The following is a 25801-nucleotide window of genomic DNA, read 5'->3' on the forward strand; positions in this document are numbered from 1 at the left end:
AATAATCTTGTTCATCTGTGAACATTTGATTACAAATGCTTTTAAACTATTTTGTAAAATGAATGTCTTAAAGAACCAAAGTGTCTAACTTTATGTCAGTTAATGCATGAAGTTTTCTATCTCAAAAGTAACTATTCTTAATCAGATCAATTCCATTTAGACACAAAATTAATTTAAAGACACTTTGGTTCTTATTCTGTTTTTTTCACTTATATTAATTTATTAGGATATATCAGCTCTAGTATTACATATAGAATTTTAAATATAGAATCACCTTATTTAAAACATACCTCAATATGTTTCATAGTTTTCTGCCACACAGACTGCTTTTCTTCTGTACTATATCCAGGAATGGAAAGGATATTGTGGATATAGGAGAAAACTTCTTCCTTTAAGAAATATATGGGAAAGGTTACAAAAAAGAAAAATACATTACGGAAACATTCTCTCAAATTAAATGATTGATCCTCATATATTACATGCTGAAATATGGCACTGAAAAATATATCATTAATAAAGCAACAAGGCACTGCAAATGTATCATTTAGGTACCATTTTAGCATATTTCTATAAAAAAAACTATTTTTAAAAAGCAAAGTCCTCCACCCTCAAACATATAGAAAAGCTGCTGAAAAATGAAATAGATTTCATCCGAATTTTCTTCTATAACTTGTACCATGTCATGTTTACCTTTCTCAAGGGATCATGCAAGTAGCAATCAATTATTCTATCATAGCGATGTTCCCGTTCATACATAAATTCACAGATCTGGTAGCTGAAATAAAAGAATTATAGCTGAGTGCTTCTTAGACGTATGCATTCTTAAAAAAGAGCAGCTTTATAAAACATGTTTTTCCTAATATTTGATGTTATTAATATGCTGCTTATTAGACATAAGAGAACCAGTTTGGTGTAGTGGTTAAGGTACTAGACTACTAGACTATAAACTGGAGACATGAATTCTGGTCCCACCTTAGGCACAAGCAACTTGGTGACCTTGAGCTAGTTATTCTCTCTCAGCCCTAGGAAGCAAGCCGCTAGAGCAGGGGTCTTCAAACATGGTCCTTTTATAACTTGTGGACTTCAACTCCCAGAATTCCTCAGCCAGGCACGCTGGCTGAGGAATTCTGGGAATTGAAGTTTACAAGTCATAAAAGGGCCAAGTTTGAAGACTCCTGCACTAGAGAAAAACCATTCCAAGAGAACTTGTCCAGGCAGTCACCAGGAGTCAAACATGACATGAAGGCACAAGTAATATTAGACAAACTAATAAATAGATTACCTTGAGCTATGTCAGCAATTTTTAATGTCATACTTGATAAATGTATTTACCTGTCATTTTTAAAAAAAATCAAAAATTTATCTCATGAATAAGCAAAGCCTTCTAAATCAGTGACATCTAACATGACAGCAAAAAGGAAGGAGGGAACTCACATGTGTTTCCTTTACCTAATCTATGGGGTTGCTGTTCCTATCTTTCCTTAACCATTTTTTAAAAGAAGTTAACTACAATTTCTGTTCTACCTGCCTCTTTTTTTGCTGGGAATATCAGTTAATTGTAACTAAGAAGGAGCTTAGTTACTTGACACTAGAGAAAATTAAAGAGAGTTCAACCAGCACAAGAATTTTATTATATTAATTACATGCAGTATTTACATTCTTTCTTTTTTAATTTAAAATTAACAATACTCAAGTCAGGCATATTTAAAGCAACACTAGTACCAAAACTATGAAAAAAGAAAAGGGAGGAGACAGGCCTGATAATCAGGCAGATCCAAAGAGAACAATAACAAATGTTTTATATTAGCAGCCCACATCCCTGCTAAAGACATGAGACAGTACAATTTTTTACATTGTTTGTTCAACCAAAATAGCAATTAATAGGACTTAAATGAAGCTCAGATCACACTGGAGGTCACAGTACTGCAGGATTAAAAATAGTTTCAAAGGGTCCAGAAACTGTCCCTCATCACTGTATGCCTCTCTACAGAATGCATTTTTACTTTATCAACTGGAACTTCTATTTCCAAACAGTGGAGGAGGATCAAATATTTGCTTGCTTTTTTTAACAGTAAATTTTGGAAGAGCTTTTACTTTAATCTGACAATATTCCGTATTTGATAAAATGTGTACGCTTTCCTAGAGGCTGTCTAATGGTATCTGATAATGTAATCAGTATCTTCAGAACTGCCAATTTCTAGTGGATTCTGCCTCTCATTAACATTTAAAAGATGATGTCCCTGTAGAAGCTGGCTTTCACCGTTGCAGCTTCCTGTCTCTGATACAGCATCTTTTCCCAGCGATCCTACTGTCCTTTGGGTTTTGTTTCTGTAAAGCCATTAAAACTTGGCAATTTCAACAAGCCTTCAGTATGTGAAGGATGAAATGGATCATTCTTTAAGGGGGAAGAATGTTTGGTTAAAGTGTTATGACTGGCACTAAAAATTTGATTGGGGGGAGTCTTCTTTATGATTATTGTACAATTTTTAACCTAATTACTGAATGAATTATACAAGCTGCTCAGTCAGGTATGAGTAGAAGTAAGCCTTGTAAAATAATACGGGACAAATAGATTTATAAATAATCATTCTTCCCCTTTTGTTTTCCAAGCTTGAATTGCCTGAAACTCCAAAGCAGAGATTTTGTAGACGTTTGCTTGCTGTAATAAAGGCATTGCTTCAGTCAGATTTGGATTTTTAATGGGAAAAAGAGTTACAAATGCTCTTTAAGTTCACTGATAATGGAAATTTATGGTCAGTTTACTGATGGAATTCCAGCACCCTAGTAAGGGCTTAAGAGCAGTTTTAGTTTACAGTTTATATTTATTTTGGGGATATATAAAGGTTTAGAAAACTTAACTGCTTATATTATTTTTAACATAAACATTATCAATTAATTTCATTGATAAATTGGTTTATGCAATATAATCAAAATGCCATAAATGCAATATAAATAAAAAGCAAGTTTGGTGTAGTGAATAAGGTGCTGGCCTAGAAATCAGGAAACTGAGTTCTGGTCCTGCCTTAGGCATGAAAGTCAGGTGGTTGATCTTGGGCTAGTTTCTTTCTCAGCCAACTCACCTCACAGGGTTGTTGTTGTGGGGAAAATAGGAAGAGGAAGGAGAATTAGGTGTATTGGCCTCCTTGATATTTATAAATATATGGCAGGATAAAAATCAAATATATAAAAGGTACCATGTAAAACTATTTAAACTGATTATAAATACAATTGTTAAATGGATATAGGTAAAATAACTCTTGTTGGCATATACCAGGGGCGTCAAACTGCCGGCCTGCGGGCTGGATGCGTCATGCCGAAACCATGCCCACTCCATTGCCAGCAATGGGAAAAAAGTCACGATATGTCACGTGATGTTGCGAGTTTGACACCCTTGGCATATACAATGAAATCCTACGGAATGGATAATTGGAAAGACCAATTTCTTTGTGAATATAGAGCTGAACCTATGTCATTTTCAGGTTTATATTAAACTATTTACAATTGTAAAAATGCACCTGGGCAGGGAGTTAATCAGACAAACTTGTTCAGATATTTTAATCTCTACAGCATAAATGTTGCTATGATTTCCCAGAAGCCTGATAATAGAATCAGACAGTTATAAAAACAAATCTTAAAGCTAACAGACCGAGACTGTTTCAACATCTGGAGAAGTAAGATGTAGGTCAAGTTGTAATCACCAGAAATTTAATCTCATGGCCACAATTTTATACAATATAGTGTGCTAAGTACTGAAGTGCATCTGCAGCGAGACAAGGCAATGAGGATGAACACAGATTTCACAGCTGAAAGCAGTTGCCAAGCAACCACCTCATGTATTTTTTTTTTCTTCTGGTTCTATTTATCTTCTGCAGATAAAGGATTTCTGCCTCAATTTGGATCAAGTTAAAGAAGCAAAAGATTCCATCCCAACAAAAAGAAAATGAAATTATAAGAAGAGTACTATGATATATGGTAACATCCTCACAGATAATCCTCACAGATACACCTTTTAGAAAGCCAGAGATGCAAGATTCTCTTAGTTAAGATGCTGACATAAAAATCAGATAGATTTCAAATTATATACAGTATACTGTATTCAACTGTTCATAAATATAATAATTATAAGTATCCATAAAAAAGTGGTTTCAGTCATAGTTAAAACAGGCAGACATTGATGTATTGACCAGGTCTAAAACATGCTCTCTTAGCTAACTTGAGCGTTACAGAATACCTTCAAGTGACATGAAGGTATCATTTATCAGGAGATAAATGTGATTAATATTTTGAGCTTTTTAAAGTGCATAAAAATTGGGAATAGGAGTGGAAGACAAAACATCCTATTTCTATCCTTAACTCCCAAATCTATGAACATGTCTCCAAGTGGCCTCTAACTTCTATTTTTATTCTTGTTTCTCAGGAAAAAAAATAACATCCTTCACCAAATCTGTCATTTTACTGCCAATTTTAATGGCATAATCCTGGTCAATGCCATATTTGGCTTTTAATATAAAATCTAAGCAACCTATCTAAGTTTATTAACATTAATATTTTGGAGATCATAGTTAATAGTAGCCAGTCAACATAAATACCATTATACTCAATAATACAATGTATCATTTGTATTTTAAAATAATGTTATTTGTGTTTTATAATAATACAATGAAATATCTTTTTTAAAAAAATCCTGGATTTATCAGAGTGGATGTAAAGGAGTAAAACAAATTAGAAAAGGCACAGAGAAACTTACAATTCAGCTTTTTCTGCCATTTGAATGAGTCTGTTTTCTTCAAATTGCACTATACCTCCAGCCTGAAGCAATTCTAAAAGAACCTACAGTATTAGCACAATATAATTATAAATATTGTGTTAAAATCCTTCAGAGACTCCACAACATTCATCCTGTACAATAAAAGATTATGCTTCTATATGAACAAGCATCAGACATCAAGGAGTAAATTATATTCTTTCAAGCATTGCTCGTTCATTGCAATATACATATTTACATAAGTAGAGACCTTCTTTCTGACATGAAATTTAATTTTGGAATTTCTCAGTTACTGCCTGAGGACAACATATAATTTCTTTATTCTTAGGTACGTATCTTGATCAAGGATGAAATCAAGGAGAAGCTATAATTTTTGAGTAGTTGATTAAACACGATCACGTTCCCAAGCCTGATCAGAGTATTTACCTGCTTCATATAATATGAACTGAGATAATTTTCCTCTCAACCACATTCTGCACTTAGACTGACACAATCTCATTTCCTTGCCTTAGCCCTCTAGTCTCGTACAATTGCACATCTCCCCTTTTTCTTCCTGAACTTCAACTGAATAATCAAGTCTAGAAAAAGAGTAATCGTGCCCCAAATTCGCTACTTTTCTGATATAATCCAGCACTGTTATCTCCACTATGGGGGATTGGGAAAAACCGAAGTGAAAATCACACTATACACATAGAAATATACACCTCTAGATAATGTAACCTACTTCTCTTCAATCACTCTCTAATTATTAACTATGATAGTAGCAACCAAACTATGTAAATTATATCATAATGTAACACCAGACTGTGTCATTCTGGGCTATATTTGATCATACTGAATCTCTGTAGTTTTGGTGTGAAGAATCTGAACTGCTACAATGATTCTGAAAACTATTAATATGCCTTGATTAAATCTATATGCTCTTAGTAATTTTCTAGATGCTGATTGTTTCTCAGTGTGGAGTTCTAGTTTTAGCATTTCTGCTCTGTAGAATGGTCATTTTTAGTAATGATCTTCCTTCCTTAACCATGAATCATTTTCACAGCATGAATAATATTATCCTAATGATTCATACCTGCTGTCTTTCAGAGTGTCGTGAATCATCATCAGGACTGCAGAGAAATTCAAGGACCTAAGCAAAAAAGAAAATGTTATTATATACATATTTCTGTTCCATTTCTCAAGCACACTATCACATTTTACAAATTTATCTACTGTAGCATTTCCCACTAAAGAAAAGGACATAGAAATCATGGCAACATTTGGGAATAGGAGCCCAGCTTCTAAAATACCTTGATGCTGTGAAATGCAAATTCAACATCAAAAACCCAATACAACATGTGTTTACTCTTTTTAAGCATCTCCCAGTTGTCACACATATCCCTTCTAAAATCATTGCATTCATATCTTCATAATTTATCTCAGACTTTCTGAAACAGTATATAGAGTAATTACAAACTGGATGGCATCACACTCATGCAATCATTTTATAATTCAACATAGACTTTGCCCATTTTAAAATAAAAATTCCATCCAATTATGGTTCTTCCTATTACCTGGTCAAATAGCATCCTATTCACAAACAATGTGTTGTTTGGCTTAGCAAGCTGTTGAGCAAGGAAAGTAAAAAGACATCCAACTTGTGATGGGGTAAAATCAGAGTTCTCCACCATAACCTAGAAGGGAGAAAAACAGATACGGTACATTTATTAATCACAACAATTTAGGTTAGCAATAGTGGGGAATATCTGTAATTTAAGTTAGCACATATCTTCTCCTGAGATGGAAAACACAACAAAACCCAACATTGTATTTAATGAAGTGGTATAAAAAATAATTTTCAGAACTTAATTACTGTAAACATGTGTTCCGAGATACACTAAGCCAAAATTTTTAAAGGGAAATTTTAATTCATGTAAGGTTTCTAAGACAATGTTCCCCAAGCTTATCGCTGTAGGCAGATATAGCTGCGTCACTAAAAGGAAGCAGTGTTTTTCTATCTTCTAGGTCACAGGGACATTGTTCTGAACTTATCAGTGGAATAACACTGGGCATTGCTTGAACTATCTATAAAACAATTCAACCGCCATAAATAACTGAACAATGGGTAGAGGCAGGGAGAGATGGAAATGAATAATACGGGAGGAAATTTCATCCATTGTGGAGCAATGAAGCATTTTATCTTATAGAACACAATATTTCTTCAATTCTTTACAACAAATCAAAATTTACACCTCATGTTTCTGATACTTATTCCTTTATTATGCAGAATATATTTTGATATTATTTACATTTTCTAAACATTATTACTTATATGATGTTGTAGAATTTAATAACATATTTCATGAAAACCACAATATGTCTTTTAGATATATTTTGTATATTTTAATTTATAACTGATGACAGATTGGCAGCATAGGCATAATTATGTGGAATGGTCATACCGTTATCAACCACACTCCAAGATACAGGTATTATGGTCCACTTGCGTTCTACATGGTAACCAGCACGTTATGGCAAAACCAATGTAGTATATAGAGATATTAAATAGCTATTTCTTGGAAAGAGTAAAAATAATATGAACATGAGATTTGGAGTAACATAAACATAAAGATGACAAAGAAGACAGGCATGCGGCCTGACCTCCTTCTCCAACATGAGGTCCAGAGAGCTTCAAAAGGTAAGTATGCGATAGATGATGCTATGTAGGGAGTAGTCTCTAGGTGTGTGGGGTCCCAGAGGATGGGATGACAGGAAAGACAGGCAGGGGGCCACTGCAGCATCCCTGTGGGCAGTTGTAAGGGCAAATGACTGCAGGGGAGCTGCAGCGGCTATAACTTTAAAAGTGGGGTCGTAAGTAACTTTTGGGGGGGCTGTCAACTTCTAGGGGGCATTAACGGGTCATATCTTAAGGATTACCTATAGAGGTGTAAACTGTTTTGACCCAAACTATGCAAAGTTGCATCAGATCTTGTACAGACGTTCTCATTGTACTTGGTATCAGCTCCTTAAAGGGTCTCACCTTTTCCTGGGTTATGCAAATTCTGAAAAATTATATTTATTAAATTTATTTCCCTACCTATCATTCAGGAACTCAAGGTGACATATATAGCTCTTCATCTCCAATTTTTTTCTCCATAGCTTAGCCATAACTGATATCATGATATGAATTTGAAATCAAGCAGAAAAAGGCATTGCTCCTTTATGGAGATGCCAGTTGTAATAGTAAGGATCAACAGGATCTGAGGCACCTGATCTAAATACTATGCATTTATACAAATAAGATATTAGTGAATGTAGTTTGTTCATGTTTCATCAATCAAAACAATAATTTATTGAAAAGAAATAATGAAGTAACAATGAATAAATAAGCTGTAGAAAACGTTTTTCATTTTAGTACAAAGTAAAGATTTTACGCATATTTTACTATATTTACCATTAAAACAAAGGAAATTTACCTTGAGTAATATGTCCACAATTCTCTGTTGGTATTCCACAGCTTGCTTGTCATTCTTAAAATCTTCAAATGTCTTTATCAGAAAACAACATTGGAAGAAAAAAAGCAAACCTTCACATGGAATTTTTTTATACATCCCAGCATTCAAAATAAAAACTTGTCTTAAGAAATTACAATATACTGTTCATCAGTTTTGTGAAGAAGCTACAATTATGTCTGAATCAAGGTGACAATGCATCACCACCAATTAAAAAAGAACTTATAAGCAAGCTGAAATTATCTCAGAGACTATTCAACATTGGAAACTATTAACTGGCTCTAGCTTTTTCAATTTTCCATTCAATCTAAAGGGTTGCATGCAATATTATGTCACAGTATGTTTGTCAAAGCTATTGCCAAGCTGTTCATGGAGAACAGTGGGACCCCTTGTATAGGTGAGCCTGCCCCCAAGGTAGGTTTCAAAGACAATACTACATATTTTCAGCACCTTTATTGAGTTGGAAAGGACAGCACATTTGGGTGGCTAATTAAGAAACAATGTAATTATCATGTTATCCTCATCCTTCCTTGGGGGTGGGGGGAGAGGCAAAGCAAGTAGCAGTGTAAGCAAGGGAGAGTAGGACCCTGATGCAATGCTACTTATCATAACTCTGCTTCAGACTTCCTTATCTTGTCCCAATTAAGGACCTATATACATTTTGTAAACAATAATGCTGACTGTTGTCTTGTTAAGTTCCTTGCAGGAAGGGGAATCATGGTAAAGGACAATACTGACCATAAGAGAGGAAATCAAACAGAAAATGTGCATTCATGAATGAATTCAGAATATTAACATGAAAAAACCAAGAAAATGCCATTTTTCTATTCCACCCTTTTGAGTGCTTAGAGACAGACTCTAATCACTAAGCCTTAATCATATATCTCCAATTCTTCTTGAACATCAAAAATAGTAATTAAAAGAACATGACTGTGTCTTTTCTGTTCTTGTATATAGTGATAGGACAGCCTCTAGTTTTCAGAAGCACCAACTGCATTCTATCATGTATTAAAATCAACCTCTCCAAACTTCAGGTATGATGAAGATGCAAATCCCAGTATTTTGATCCTGCTGTTTTAAAGTGTCCTTCAACACATTTGGAAAATATCCAGCTTGCAGAAGGTACGGAATATTTTATTTTATTTTTAAAAAATTCAAGCAAGGAATAAGGTAATTCATAACAATGGTAAAAGTGGTCACCAATATAATAGAACCAATATAACAATGACAATCTGTGAAGACACATATTTAACACATTACTACTTGAAAAATATTTCTACTAAAATATAAATTTACCACATGCATTCAATCCAGGCAAAATGATTAAGTTGAATAAATTTAATGTTTTTATAATGGTTTTCAATATTATAAGAAACTAATGAGGCTACAATTCAGGTGCAAGCTGAAAAGCTTTTTATTCAAATCGACATCTGATGGCTTATGATGGTATTAATCTTATTAATGTCCATTGGTCATTTTTTAAATTTATAACTTTTAATATAATTAATTTATTATATTATGAGAGTTTGGAAAAAATTCAGAGAAGAGCAACTAAGATGATCAAAGGCCTGGAGACTAAAACATACAAAGAACGGCTGCAGGACTTGGGTCTGGCTAGTCTAAAGAAAAGAAGTACTAGGGGTGACATGATAGCAGCATTCCAGTACTTGAGGGGCTGCCACAAAGAAGAGGGGGTCACATTATTCACCAAAGCATCAGAGGGCAGGACAAGAAACAATGGTTGGAAACTAAACAAAGAGAGAAGTAACCTAGAATTAAGGAGAAACTTCCTGACAGTGAGCACAATTAACCAGTGGAACAGCTTGCCTCCAGAAATTGTGGGCGCTCCACCACTGGAGATTTTCAAGAAGAGGCTAGACCAGTGATGGCGAACCTTTTAGAGACCAAGTGCCCAAACTGCCACCCAAAACCCACTTATGTATCGTTGGGTGCCGGGTGGGTATGGCCCATTGGGTGGGTGTGGCCCATTGGGTGGGCATGGCCCATTGGGTGGGCATAGTTTCAGTGGTAACGGCAGAATGGGTGGGACTAAAAAGTTCAATCAATCAATTCCAACTTTGCGAGATCTTTTTTTTCCTGTGAGAAGTTGAAATTGATTAATTGATTGAACTTTTTTTTTTTTGCACATGGTGGCGGAGACCTAAAGCGAAAAGGTTTTATAAAACCCAGCTGAAAGCCTAGGACTGGGGTGAGGGTGCGCGTGCCCACAGAGAGGGCTCTGGGTGCCACCCGTGGCACGTGTGCCATAGGTTCGCCACCACGGGGCTAGACAGTCACTTGTCTGCAATGGTATAGGTTCTCCTGCTTAAGCGGGGGGCTGGACTAGAAGACCTCCAAGGTCCCTTCCAGCTCTATTCTATTGTATTTTGAGAATCATGCATTGTCTGGAGATCCCTTCTATGATAGGTGCCATAGAAACATTTAAAATTAAATAAATTTTAATAAATAGATTCCCAAGAGAACAAATAATTATAATTAACTTTTCCCAACTCAGTACTCTACTTGCATTTCTTTTCCTAGAATCCCCAGCCATGTGCAACCAGGCAGATAAAAATATACTATCTACTCCTTGCTTGATAGCCTTTCCAACCCACATAAAATATTACTTCAAAAATCAGGATATCTTGCTAAGCGAGGCAGGCAATGTTGCTGGTGGGAAAGGAGATTCTCCAGAATTATCAGATCATCCTACATAGGTGTCCTTCTTATATTTAGGACTGATTGCTTCTACTCTTCTTAAACCACACCTATTCCATTCTACTCAGTGAAGTTCTAGTTAGGTTGTATAGCAGTTTTGGAAGGCAAGGCAATTGTGAGGAATGAGAGTAGTGATGGAGAACTTCTACAAATCAACCCTATACATCTAATCTGGATCCAAAACATATGTTTAAATCAAAGGGAGGCTGTGCTACCACAAGCAACCATCCATTCTCATTTATATTTCCTCAAAAGTCCTTCAAATCATTAAAGAGGCATAATTTCTTACTATTTTCAGAAGAAACAATAAAAAATAGGTGCACAAGGCATTAAAGTCTTCCCACAAACTTTATATGAACCCACTCTAAAAATTCAGCAATTTCCATTTGGACAATGCTATGTTACCATGCCACCATAATCCTCGATGTTAAAAAGTAATAATTGCTCTCTAGTTGCCAAAACATTGTCCACCACTGTTTAAGCTCATGCAAGAGATGAGGCTTTCTATCTTTGTAATCAGTGTTTCCACTTACCAGTGCAAGAACGTTAAGGAACTCTCGTGTATCAAAGTGCAACAGTGTACGAACATAGGGATAAACTTCTTCGTCTATAGGGGCCTCAGCTGAATGTAAACGGATGAGGAATTCAAAGACCTGCAATCCAAAATGAATATAGATTTTGCTCAATCTAAATGCCAGAATTAACACTTCCAAGTATATTGCTTCCAGGAATTTTTCACAGGAATTTTCCAACATTAGTGATTTAAAACAAAAGAATAGACAAGATGTTTTATGATTACTTGCATTAATTTTCTCAATCACTAGCACTTAACTGCTTCACATTTGTATTGAAAGGTTATTACTATTGATTTCCTAAAAATGAATTCTGGTAAAATACATAATTGCATTTTCCTTTCAGTTTATTTCTCCAGATTAACCTTTATATACACAACCTCTACATGAATTAGTTCATGGGGATGAACAAGAACTTAAGATAAATCATTGCTAGCAGGCTTTAAAACAGAAGAAAAAAAAGAATAATTTGCTGAAATACAGGTCAAACTTTGTAAAATGAAAATGTCAAACCTGTAAGGAAATTTCAACATCATACTTACATTAATTTATCTTTGATGCTCCACTTGTATTTGATCAAACTTTCACAGCTTGAGACTCCTGCTGTGATTAATCTCCAAAAAGAATATTCCAAGACTCTACTTGATCTATTACTACTCTACTTGATCAAAACCCCAAGAATTAGAAATTTTCTTCCAGTTGGAAGTGATGAAAAAAAATCACTGGGCACAAAAACAAAAAGGTATGTCCCTCTAAACTTTATAGTGCAAGACCTTGGGTAACAAAGGACCCCTCAATACACTCCCTCATGCTAACTTACAAATGCTCTGAAATGTATGCTAAACTTTTTGAGTGAAATTGACAGCACTGGGTTTAAGATGATACTGCACTTCAAAGTGCCTTAAAACAAATGCAGTTCCCTTCCTAAGCAGTGGAGAAATGCTGTAGTTTAGAAGCATGGACTGAGAACATCCCTTTGTCTCATCTCAGGCTAGGTTATCTGGGCTATGCTAAGAACAGAAACCCATTGTGGACCATGTTTATGACTACTGACAATACAGACTGAAATATCATAGCAATATGACTTTATGTCATAATTACAGGCATAGCTGTGAACATTTTTATAGTAGAGAGTTCCAACTGATTAAATACAAGGTTATATATCGATTTGTACAGTAAGTTATAAGATCGGGGTATCTTATGTGCAATGCACATAAAAATAGGTGAACCTTCAATCACATTATTGCAGCCACTATTATGACTTTTTTGACCATATCATGTGTACATTGCAAAATATAATATTCTGAGGAGGTATTCATTCATTCATCATTCATTCATTCATACATTCAATTGTGATGCACAAATTCATCCACTTCCTGTAGTTAATATGCCATTTAAATATAACTTGCAATCTTTCATTTTATATTCACAACCACCTTAGTTTTGGATACATTCTTTGATATATACTCCCTCCTCTATCATACCCAATATTAACTACCACTTATTTTCATATTCATATATTTATCTCTATATATCTCATTATCAACATTGGATGGGCATACAAAATTACATGTACAATTATTTCCAAACCAACACATCTCTACCATTATGAAAATAATTATTTATGTGTTATCCATAAATATATTTAAACAATATATATTTAAACATTCAATGCTGAAACATATTTAATATATTTAAACAATTCAATACTGAAACATTTGCTAACTATTGCATTTATTTTCCCATGTGCTTTAATTGTACCATACACTGCAGTAGCACATTCATTAAACCAAACTTCAATTTTTGCTCCATTCCAAAATTCAAGCTTAGTATGTTTATTGCAGTTATATTGTTAATAAAGCATTTCCTACATTCATATATTCTAACAAGTATAAAGAGTATATTTCTAGTGTTATACTCAATTTCATTTCAAAATTCAAATAATTTTATGCTTGTAATAAAAATATTCTAAATTGTACTTAATACTGATAAATATTTTTACTTCTTTAACTTATCAAAATGATAGACTGTCAATAATTTTAACTAATACTGTACGAATAATATTGTATCAAAACAATATGTTTTAAAATTTACAACAATATAATAAAAAGGGAGAAAAAATAATAAAAATATATAAATAGAATGTTCAGGTTAAACATGAATTTTTAAAAATGTGCTATATCTGCGCTCACAATTTATGCAGTAGTGCTTCACTAGTATCACAGTTTCAGAGTGTCTTGCTCATATATGAATACAATTCTAAACATGAAACTGCAGATTAGGTTAACCTTAGAAGATTGTTAGTTCTACGATAATTGGGGCCAAAATGAATACCACTTAGTGATAAAGGAGATCTACCACAAAATTACACCTCTAAGAAAATGTTAATTTCTTATCAAAGATATCAACTTGCATAACTTTCTTTTCTTAAAGTATACTTTTTTCCTGGTGATTTTTATAGAAGTATTTTTTTTTTAAAAAGAGCTCACCTGGTTTTTAATCAATGGTACTAGGTCTTCAGGAATATTGCCCAATGGGTAAGCTCGGCCTGCCAAACAGCAGCTGTAAAGAAATACAGATAAGCGTTGTTCAGGCACCAGACTAGAAAGTAAGAGAACATGAGTTCAAGTGCCGCCTGAACTATGAAATCCAGCTGGGTGACCTTGGGCCAGTCATTCTCTCTCAGCCCAATTCACCTCACAGGATTGTTGCTGGGGGGGAAAACAGGAGGAGGACGGTGTGATGGATATGTTCGCCACCTTGAGTTGTTTGTGAAAATAATCAAGGTGGGATATAAGTGAATAAATAAATAAATAAAAATAAATTTTATAATCTCTATTTTTGCAAAATAGTACCAGAGGTATAGTCACACACAATAAAAAAGCAAACAGGAAAAAATAAGACAGTCCTTTCTTGAAATAGTTGAAATAGTTCTTATTCATATACAGTATGTACCCACCTATTTATTTCTGTATGTAAAATAAATTTCAATGAGCAATCTAAATATTACTGGAATTAATTTTTACCATTAGAACATGGCATGCACCCAAACACAAAATCCTTCAGTACAGTAAATATTTTGCCTTTAAGCTACTACTAGATTCAATTAAAATTTTGACATCTTAGCACAGGAAGTAGAAGGGAGCAGTAGTACTTTGCAAGAAAATCAGCTACTTCACAGATTACCTCTCCCACATATCTTACAACTAAAACCAAAGAAATATTTTACAGTGTCAGTGAACAAACTGTAGTTCACTCAAAAGTGTTCAAATACAGAGGCAGTTGGATCATAGCAGCAATATTATCAACTTTGTATGAAAATATATTTTAATTTTAGGTATTTTCTTTAACTTTGAACCCATACAGAATCCCTTCTTTTCTCTAATCCTATTATTAAATCAATATGCAAAGACTGATTCAGCAGCTTTTACTGATTCATAAATTATTTACTAATGAATCAAATCAATACTTTTAAAGACTAATAACAATTGTTAACATGTAAGCAAGTTAATATCGCCATCTAGTGTTCTATCTAAGTTGACTGAGATTTAACCTTTCAGCTAAGACAACTTGTATATAGTAAATATTTCCATATACAGGATTGCACACTGCAAGTCATCAAAAAAGACCAGCATATTTTGTTAATGTATTTTTTTGTTAGCCTAGTTCAGCCAACAAAGGTACAGAAATAATCACCAAAAGGGGGACAGATACTTGGACTGGAATCTCAGTCAGTCTCAGACGCAACCTGCAGTTGTATGTGTACTGACAAACAGGTCAGTGAAAGATGGAGCTCCCACTCGTACTACATCTCTCACAATATACCATCTTATTAAGCAATCCATTACTTAATTAAGGCTTATAGGGCAATGTTCTTGCTCCCTTTAGCTTTCTGTCATGCACATCAGAACATATAGGCTATGATTATAATGATAAGATCTACACGAAAGGTGTCTTGGCACAAAAAATAGAACATGCTGAACAGTCTAACCTGGAATAACGATAGGAAAAAGAGATTTCTCTCTCAGAATCTTTGCAGACTTCCTTTCTGATCTCCATTCAGAAATGACTTATCAGTTATGATGTATCATTGAAAATGGTATGATGTATCATTGAAATCATCACCAGTATAACAAATTGATGATTTTCTAATGAGGTTTTCCTGTAGTCAGTGTTTATCAATGGTGTGTCATTTTTACTATACACTATTGGTTTTTTTCAGTGGTTTTTTAAATTATAAACTCATTACTATTTAATGAGTTTAAATTATTTAAATTAATTATTTGCACCCATTCCATTAGATTCTGGATGTCTTATAGATATAAAAACAATAGAAGCCTTTAAACTATACAATACAATGGGCAGCCCAGTTTAAAACAATCATAACAATAATTCTTTTAGGAGTACACACATGTACAATCCCAGTTAAACTACTGAAATATTGCATCAGCATAAACTGCAAAGCAGGATTTTTCTATTTCATATGGCGATATAACATATATAATTTATGTTGTTGAAAAAAGCATACCTTATGTAGACAAGCAGTTTGTTGCCCATAACGACTTGCTCATCTAAAAAACAGCAAAAAATATATACATAATCTTGAAAACTAAACACACTTACTAAGAGGTCTAATGTATGCCGACTTATTAAAGCCATATACCAAAATCAAGATCCTATTACCTCTTTAAGTTGATAAATTGAAAGATATCTGTGCCAAATTCAATGTATGCAAATATTAAAATATTCCCAAAAATTCATGCCGAATACAACTTTCTAAATCTGACTGATAATAAACTCTACTCTTACATGTAGTAAATATTATAGCTATCAATGTATAAAAAGATGCAGTACTTTGGGTTTTGAGAATACAATTCTATCCATTGTTTCAAAAACAACTATTATACAAAACAGTCTAATATACATGCCCATCTACCTTAGCAACTTTTCCAATTAATAACAGTAGCCCTCATGAAGGATTAGCAATTTTTTTAACTTTTGTATGTCTAAGTAAGTTTGGGACTCACACAAGGCTACATATTTCTCAGATAAATGTTATTTTCGGGACTCTCCAGTGAAATAGTTCTCAGACACAAGAAACCAATTACCAATAAATGAAAACTGTCAGGTTGAGAATATATTGAATAAAAAATAGCAATGAATAGTATTCTTCTTAAGAGTTATTAGAGAAAAAAGGAATCCACAATATAAGAAGAAAACCTTCCACAAAGAGTACTGATAAGGCACAGTATACCTGAGAGAGATTTTCCAGCACTAAGGGGATGAGCAATGGCTTTGAACAATTTCTAAAAAAAAATAAAAAGGAGGAGCAGGAGAAAAAGTTAGCACACCAACGCTTCCTTTGTGATTTCGGTTTTTCATTCTTGAAAATTATTACATACTAAACATTGTCACACGCTGTCACATAGAGACTTGATAGTAACATAGAAAACTTTGCAAAAGAAAAAGTAAAGTCTACAAAGGAACTTTAAACAGACACTGTATCAATGATCCTGCAAGGGTGGAAAGAGGCATTTCTTGTAGTTCATCACCCCATCTCCTCCTCCATGGACATCATCTCTTACAATCATTTTGCTATTTTGAAGCTTTCAACACTTTCTTATAGTCAAAAGCACAACAGTTATTCCCATGATCTCAACAAGTGACTTCATATTTTTTTTCCAGAAAGTTTTGAAACTGCTCATTTATCTAAAATGAACCTGCATTTAATGGGATATTTTAATTTTGAAGATTTGTATGATATTCAGTAAATTGGTTTATTTGACTATATTTATTTGATTCTCTCTCTGTCTCTCTGTTTCTCAAGATCTATAAGCTATTTTAGCTAATTGCATTAGGAAGAAAAGGAATTATTAAAAGAATAATCCTAATTCAAAACCATCAATTAGCATTCAAGATACATCTTTCTATACCTCCATTGGAGTAATATAGTCATTCATTCCACTGTTATAGACATATATCATGGCATCATACAGGTGGTTTTCCCAACACATAAGGACAACCTAGAAGCAAAACAAAGTTTAAGATTTTTAAATGTGCTAAAAAAAAACACCACATGCAAACTGGTCAAAGGATATACTTCACTTCAAGGTATGGAAGTTATTAGCAATATTTATACAGATACAAGAAATAAAAGGACTTCCTTTGCCCATGAGAAGAAAATTCATAGCTTGTGAATTATATCCATTTTTCAAAACTCGTCAAAAACCTCAGCCTTTTTTAGGAGGCCTTCAACCTATGACTTCGAAGTCTGTATCTTCTTGAATCCTTATGGGTTGGATAATCTGCATTCATCAGATCTATATAAATGAAACTGAGTTATCTGTAGATACATTTCAGTATTTGGTCCAATGCATTAATCAAAGCAGGCCTCAAGAGCAGCTGGCACTATTTGGGCCTTTGTTACACAAGTTCTATACCAGTGATGGTGAACCTTTTAGAGACCGAGTGCCCAAACTGCAACCCAAAACCCACTTATTTATCGCCGGGTGCCAAGTGGGCGTGGCCCACTGGGTGGGCGTGGCTGTGGTGGTCATGGCAGATTGGATGGGAGTGACCAAGGTGGGCGTGATCACCTCGATGTTGCTCGTGGGAAGGGATGCCTGTGGGGGCCGGGCAGGCTTGGGGGAGATCCAGGGGGGTCTCTGGCAGGTGGGGTGGTGGGCAGGAGGCTCGTCCTGCGGGGTGAGGCGAGGCAAGATGAGGCAGGGCGGGGGTGCCGTTGTCCCAGGGCAAGGTGTGGTAGGGGCAGGGGTGGCTGCTGCCTGACACCATCGACCTCTGCACACAGAGGCCAGCGAGCACATGGGTGCTAGGATGCATCTGGCCATGTGGGACCTTGGCGAGTTAGTGGGTGGCTGGTTGAAGAGGGACAGTTGCCATCTCCAGGGCATGGCCTGTGTGCCCACAGAGAGGGCTCTGAGTGCCGCCTCTGGCACGCGTGCCATAGGTTCGCCACCACTGTTCTATACAGTTCAAAGTTCCTATGACTAAGGAACTATTATAACAAGCTTCCTCTTGTTAAAACCACAAATCATCCCAAAATAAGATTTGGGATTAATCAAGTGACAGATTAAAACATAGCATCTGGTTATCAAATACAGTGGTACCTAGGTACTTAAATATTTTGAAACTCATCGAACCATTTTGACACAAACATTTTGTCCCAGTACTCGTTTGTTTAGTATTTATCACACCTCCTCGAATCAATTAATGATGGATACTGAGGTACCATTGTACTTTATAGCATTAAGGAAACATGCAACACAGAATTCTTTGAATATTCCTCATTCATCAATAATATGTTATAAACTACTAAAAATTATCACCTGTTGTATATCAAGGCTGGTAATATCCATATGTACAATGCAAGCTTCCATGTTTGCCATTAAATTCTTATCTTGGAAATGAAGTAGCAAATCCTTCATAATCTGAGCTGTGATTCCAACCAATTTATCACTTAAAATGTATGGCTCAAGACATTCTAAAAAAACTCCCTTTGCTACAGAATTTTCACTCATCTTGTCATACATTTGACCGAATAATATATCTCTGTGGAGGAAAAGACATGGCAAGTATTTGACAGAGATTATTCCGAAAATCTATAGTTTATGTGAGCTGGATAAATTTTTAGTAATATAATCTGTTTTAATAATCTGCTATTTTGTACAAAAACAATTTCTAAACATAGTACTGTTATTCAAAATTATGCAGGCAGGACATACAGAGATATATTTACAGTACCTTAAAGCTAGCTATAGAACAATTATCCATTAGGATTATGCCAGTCCATTAATAACACATCCTCTTGAAGACTGGCCTAGCCACTCTAACACCCTCCCTAGGTTCTGTGAAAATACACAGAAGGTTCAGAGGAATACTTCAAGTACTGCATGAAGCACTTTTCCAAGTGGTATGGCACAGGTAGATTAGCTCTCACTCTTATTAAAACAACCTAGAAGACTAGCACAGACTGCAATTCAGATGCAGCCTACTGGAAAACAGAATTCATGAGGCATGCTCTTACTTACATTCGCTGAAGCAGAAGACAGTAATCAACAATGACAGGGACCATAGTCTGCAGAAAAAGAACATGAAAAATCTAACTATTCACATATATCAATGGCCTCTCCTTAGTAGACCAAAAGATTCTTAATGGGAGAGATAGACTTTTAGATAGTCAAGTGCTATGCCTATCTTACCAAATTTAGCTAATACCCAAATCTTAAATAAGTAGCAACCAGTGCAGATCTTGCAGTACAGTAATGTATTTTGCACTGCTTTACAATTTAGATGCTGTATTTTGCATCAATAGCAACTTATGAATATTTTCAAGAACAGATTAAATATAGGCTAATTTTTGGGTTTACTATATTGTGTGAATACCACCAACAATTGCCAAGGAACAAAATTATAATAAACTACTTAAGACTGATGGCCTGAATGGACTGAAAACAAAGCTTCTTATATCGATATGTTACCTAGTTATTCACCATTAAAACATCCATGTAAAATGATATGGGTATTTCACATTTAGTCATCTGTAAGGCAACTTGTAGTCATCTCTCCTTTAATCTTCATCTTTTTCCTTCAAATTACAGTCAATGTTATGTATATAATGTTTCTCTGGAAGCTCTTGGTCTTTGAAAGACCGCAGGATTCTTTGCTAAGAAGACACACATCGTGGTAGTTTTATTCTTGTCCTCTATCTAAACAATGTATTTTCCTTCTAATTCCTCAAGCAATCAAATCTGTTCTTACTATCCCTTTATTCTTTTCTGTTTATTTTACATCTTCCTACAACTATATATGCTTATGAAGTCTCTCCAATATGAATTTTCCATTTGTATGATAAATTGGATATGAAACAAAAATATGTGATAATATTTAGTGCCTAAGATCACAACTAATTAGTTATTATTGCTCCTGCGTATTCTTTTTAATACCCCCTTTGGTAGTAAGTCTAAAGTAGGATACCTGAAAATGTTGCTCCATAACTTGAATTTTACCCTGCTCAGGACATTTCTTCATGGTTCGATCAGCACAATGAATAAGAATTTCAACCATCTATAAACACGAAAGATTATAGTATGTCTATAGTCCTAATATAATGAGACATTTCTGATTTTAAAAAGTACTACAAAAACATCGGTACAATACTTTTTTGCCCAATAAGCACATGTATATTCTATGAGGAAGTTTGCTTCAGGCATATTTTGAAATTATTTCCCAAGGGCTCATTAAAGTGGACTTGAAGGCAAGGCAAGGAAAGGCAAAGTTCACCAATTTCCCAGACCATCTTCAGGCTTAGATATTGATCCCCAAGAGAAGTAGAATGCTCTCCTCCCCTTCTTTGTTTCTGATAAAACGACAAAAGGGATGTGGAATCAATTTTCTGAGTGCAAATGGAGATCTGGCTGGGATTCCATTCCTGCATTCCAGGTTTGCTACTGCAACCTCTCTTTCTACCCCAGAGGACTTTATTGAGAAATTTTGTTCTAGCAGCTCCTAAAAGACAGGGCCCAAAAAGCAGCTTAATAATAAAGTTTATTCCCCCCCCCCAAAAAAAAGAAGTTTCTATAGAGGTTCAAAGGAGCAAAGCAGTTCTACTGGGAATATAGCAGGAAACATGAGTACTGAGGAATCCAGTGCTGTACTTGCATGAGGGCTAGATTCCCTACAGTTTGTCCTATTTTTTTAAGGCATAGACAACTGTATGCAATTCATACGGAGCAAACTCAAAGAGCAAAATCCATCTGCCAAAAGCAAATTTTATATTGACTTGGAATTTTTGTTCCTGGTTTTAGAAAAAACAATTTTGAAAATCATTTCATAATTTCTGTGGAGTTTGAGAGAAATTTTCCAAATCTACTTTCCGGTAATAGAAATTTGAACTGAATGTGAGCATATTCAGTCATAAAATCATAAATAAAGGAAACTGCATTATGGTACTATATTCTACAGTACCATGATGCAGAGGCTTCTACGGGAAAACACCTTTGTTTCAGTTTTTAATTCTGCAGTAATACTGAAGTAGTAAAACTTTTACACTTAATCCAATATTAAACTTCTAAGTGATTGCATACAGGATTCTTGTAACAACTCAAAGTAAGACAATCCTGAATTTAAGATAATTTTCCCACTTATAAAAGAAAGATTAGATCAAAAACAGTAAAAAAAAACCCCACTCCTCACATTTCTTCTTTATAATACTGTTAGAGTAGAACAACTCTCTCATTTGAAAAGTAAATTATTTGGACATTGAAGAGTCTTCCTTTCTAGTTCAGTGAACTAGACACCATGTTCAGAGAGGAGAAATACGGGATTAAACATTCTTGAAGCTCTATTGCCTCAGTTTTATCCTCTTTTTTGCGTTCAAAAATGAAGAAATTTAATAACCATCTATAATGTGATTAGTCTGACCTAAATTCTAGTTAAAATATAGCTTAAATATCATGTAAAGATGTAGCTATACAAACAAAGATCAGTTGTAGGAAATTACATGGCTAAAAATCAACTTTTCCGCAGTGAAATCCACACATACATATTTCTTAGAGGATGTGTGGATACAAAAGGAATTTAATTCTAAAGCTGAAAAGTAAAACTCACTCTGTCTGCAACAACAGCCTTCCGTTTTTGTTCATCTCCAGATAAGCCTGTTTCAAAAACAGAAGTCTTTTAATTTTCAAAGCCAGGATACAAACAGAAGCATTTTTCTTATTATCTCCTGTAAAGTTTTAAGTATAACAACAAATGTTCAATGTTTTATAATTTATACAAACTATGCAGGTATAATTGAATTACTATAGTAGAAATGAATTTATATGCTATTTCTTATGTTTAATAAGTGTTTCCAGTCTTATAACATACTGAACTCAGAAAGTGGAATTTTTAATATTATGATAAATGATCAAAGACAATATTATGTCTATTTACATAATGTATGCTAAACTCAGAAGCAGTGGCATACAACCTGAACTTCCCAGTTTTTACAACTCTCACATAAGATAGCAACCATTTTGATCATCTCTAGCTATTCACATACTATAACTTACTTTATGTCCTTTTAAAAGTGATATGCAAAAGCCTTGATTGTCCAAAGCCTTATAATGACATCATGGCATTAGATCAGACATGTCAAACTCGCCATGTCACGTGATGTCACGCAACATATCGGGACAGTTTTGCCATTGCCAGCAATGGGGTGGGCGCAGCTTCTGTGTGATGCATCTGGCCCGTGGGCTGGCAGTTTGACACCCCTGCATTAGATGATTGTGATTTTGTAGGTAAGATGAGTAAAGGGTACAGTACATGAAGTAACAAATGACAGGAAGAAATGGTGGCAGCCAAGAACAGAAAAAAATGGCTGTTACTAGAGATAAATACACTTACCGACAACAGCTTTGGCTTTCCCTTCATGAAAGGACCAAGACAAGGCCAATGCTTCATTAAGACATTCTTGTTTCAGAAGGTGATCGATCCTCTAACATAAAAAGTACAAAAATTACATCAGAAATATAGATAAATAATATTGAGAACATGGATAATATAAACTTAACACAAATTTGCAGTGAACCTGTTTTTGTCTTCAGCATTCTCAAGGTTTGTTCTGAAGAAAATAGTGTTTTCTTTAAAATTCAAATTAAAACCAACTAGCTAATACTGTTTTAAAAACAGTTACTAATCTGGACAGATTTAAATGATAAAATCACATCTTTGTTTTGCTGTTTGTTGATACTGATTCAAATTATTCAGTTTTAACAATCACAATTTAATTATATCCCTCCTCTAAGGATGGATTATTTTAAAAAATTCCTCTCTTCTCAGTCAGACTGAAATTTAAGCAATGTTTAAGAATCATTTTAAACTAAAATATAACCTAAAATCAGATGTGCAATACAGCCATTAAAATAATTATATATGTCTATTTTTCAATTTGAAATAAATGAACAAGACAAATTCCAAGTGGAATTAAACTGAAAGATTATCAGCAGCAGATAATGGCTGACTGGGGAATGCTGGGAGTTGAAGTTCATATCTTAAAGCTGCCAATTTTGAGAAACATTAAACAGTTATATTAATAAAAATTATATACTGAAGTCAGGATACTGATTATCTTTTTCAACAATCTGTACATTTAATCTGAAAATGTTTTTCATGGACAGCTCTATTCATGAAGCCATGAAAAAAAAGTAACTTGTTCCTTCTCACTTACCTCCCTCCAAGTCCTCAGTGTCAAAACATGAACAGACTGAAAGCAGACAAGGGGAAAACAGGTGATTAACAGATATTTATTTAAGAGTATATAATTATGGCATCTTAATAGTACAAGGATGATGAATAAACTTTTCACACATATGCTAAATAGTTTTCTCCTATTTTGGACAGGGAATTATTGAAGTTGAAATCAATGTATCTCAAAGATACCCAGATCAAAGAACACTATGCTGAACCATTTTTCAGTTGTTGACAAAAACAATTTTGCTGACATAACTATCCCCAACGTCGTATAATCAAATATTCTTCTTTCTCTTTCTTTCTCTAGAGCAGCTGCAATAAAAAGCTCAAATGCCATCATTATTGATTTTGCTTAATTCAAGCTTGCTGTGTTACCTGAACTGAACTATAGAAATGTTCACATTGTGTTATGAAAATTAAAGGACAGGAGACCTAACTCAGCTAAAGGTCTGATAAGTAATAAGCACAATGATAAAGAAAAATTAACCTGGACAAACTTACCTTTGTACCCAAATAAAAAATCTGACCACCACAGTTGCTGATTGACTGATAGCAAGCCTTCTCACCCACCAGTGCCTAAGAAACACAGAACACTTTTATTTAATGCAGGAGTACATGGTTTATATTGTTATTGGGTAAAAGTCAGGTATAAAGAATATCCAATCATTTAAAATATACTCTAAACAAAGCAAGACAAATAAAATATTTTAGCAGTTCATCCTCAGTGTCTTTGAATTTGTCACTTACATAGGACATAAAACAAAAAAGAGGTTTTAACTGAAAAACAAAGCTATATTCAAAAATATAATTTAATTTTATAGTTTAATTTCTTTGGTCAGACTGTACATGTCAGCATAATCATATTCCTGTAAATCCATAATTCAAGTAAATATTACATCTAAAATTACATCTAAATATTACATTAACATCTAAAAATCATTTACAGACTGGATGTACCCAGCTTCAAAGAGAATTTTATGTTAGTGCAAGCAACAAAGTTCAATAAAACTGGTTAATCTTTATGGTGACAGGATTTCAAAAGTTATGTTTGTCATAAGGGGTACAGTGGCTATATATCAACAATACGTTGTAAAATATATAAATGCAGCTACCATGGAAAATGATATTAAAGCCATTTCCTATACAATGCTTTGAAAAAATAACGCCTTTTATTATTACAGGTAATAAGAGTGGCATATTACAAGTAATAAGAGTGGCATATCACCTTACAATATAGCAGGACCCAGCTTACATTGTACTACAAAGCAGATACAGCAGCTATGATACATAGAGTAAAAAAATTATACCTGTAAAATTTCAAGACATCTCAAACTTCAGAATACTACAAAAACAAAATAGAATTGAGCCATACCAGTGCTTGGCTAACATTGCCTCCTGTTGCCAATGATTTGAAGTGGCTGCTATTATATACTAACTGAACTTCTGATATCTCTACAGTCTCAAGTTCCTCCTGTGTGTGACGATCTATCACATGTAATTTTTCCACACTGTCTAGAAGCACAATTGTATGGGAGTTTATCCACTAGAAGAAAGCAAAAACAAGAAATTGATATTAAAACAGTGATGCCATTGTATATTAAAAAAACTTCCAAACCATAATATTCAAATAGTGAAGCTAGCAGCACTATACAATTAATAATAATAATAATAATAATAATAATAATAATAATAATAATAATAATAATAATAATAATAATAATAATAAAGTTGGAAGGGACCTTGGAGGTCATCAATTCCAACCCCCTGCTCAGGCAGGAAACCCTATACCATTTCGGACAAATGGCTGTCCAGTTTCTTCTTAAAAACTTCCAGTGTTGGAGCATTCACCGCTTCTGGAGGCAGGTTGTTCCACTGGTTAATTGTTCTAACTGTCAGGAAGTTTATCCTGTTCTAACTGTCAGGAAGTTTCTCTCTCTTTGGTTAGTTTTTACCCGTTGCTTCTTGTCCTGCCTTCAGGCGCTTTGGAAAATAGT

The 25801-nt window shown here is 34.3% G+C and overlaps 1 protein-coding gene across 1 annotated transcript in view; it reads right to left on the minus strand.

Moving 5' to 3' along the window:
* Positions 1-25801, minus strand: part of VPS8 (VPS8 subunit of CORVET complex) — a 108007-nt gene that overhangs the window by 59201 nt on the left and 23005 nt on the right. Inside the window, exons 15-33 of the mRNA XM_015814153.1 lie at positions 25180-25350; positions 24309-24383; positions 23785-23820; positions 22962-23052; positions 22179-22225; positions 20547-20636; positions 19601-19647; positions 18899-19121; positions 17483-17572; positions 16804-16855; positions 16078-16120; positions 14039-14111; positions 11511-11630; positions 8224-8295; positions 6322-6441; positions 5841-5897; positions 4748-4830; positions 691-775; positions 291-389 (exon numbers count right to left, since the gene is read on the minus strand). Coding sequence (XP_015669639.1) covers positions 291-389; positions 691-775; positions 4748-4830; positions 5841-5897; positions 6322-6441; positions 8224-8295; positions 11511-11630; positions 14039-14111; positions 16078-16120; positions 16804-16855; positions 17483-17572; positions 18899-19121; positions 19601-19647; positions 20547-20636; positions 22179-22225; positions 22962-23052; positions 23785-23820; positions 24309-24383; positions 25180-25350 — 1674 coding nt within the window. The remainder of the gene's footprint in view (positions 1-290; positions 390-690; positions 776-4747; positions 4831-5840; positions 5898-6321; positions 6442-8223; positions 8296-11510; positions 11631-14038; positions 14112-16077; positions 16121-16803; positions 16856-17482; positions 17573-18898; positions 19122-19600; positions 19648-20546; positions 20637-22178; positions 22226-22961; positions 23053-23784; positions 23821-24308; positions 24384-25179; positions 25351-25801) is intronic.

Source organism: Protobothrops mucrosquamatus, unplaced genomic scaffold (assembly GCF_001527695.2).
Source record: "Protobothrops mucrosquamatus isolate PMUCROS unplaced genomic scaffold, P.Mucros_1.0 scaffold225, whole genome shotgun sequence".
NCBI classification, from domain to species: domain Eukaryota; kingdom Metazoa; phylum Chordata; class Lepidosauria; order Squamata; family Viperidae; genus Protobothrops; species Protobothrops mucrosquamatus.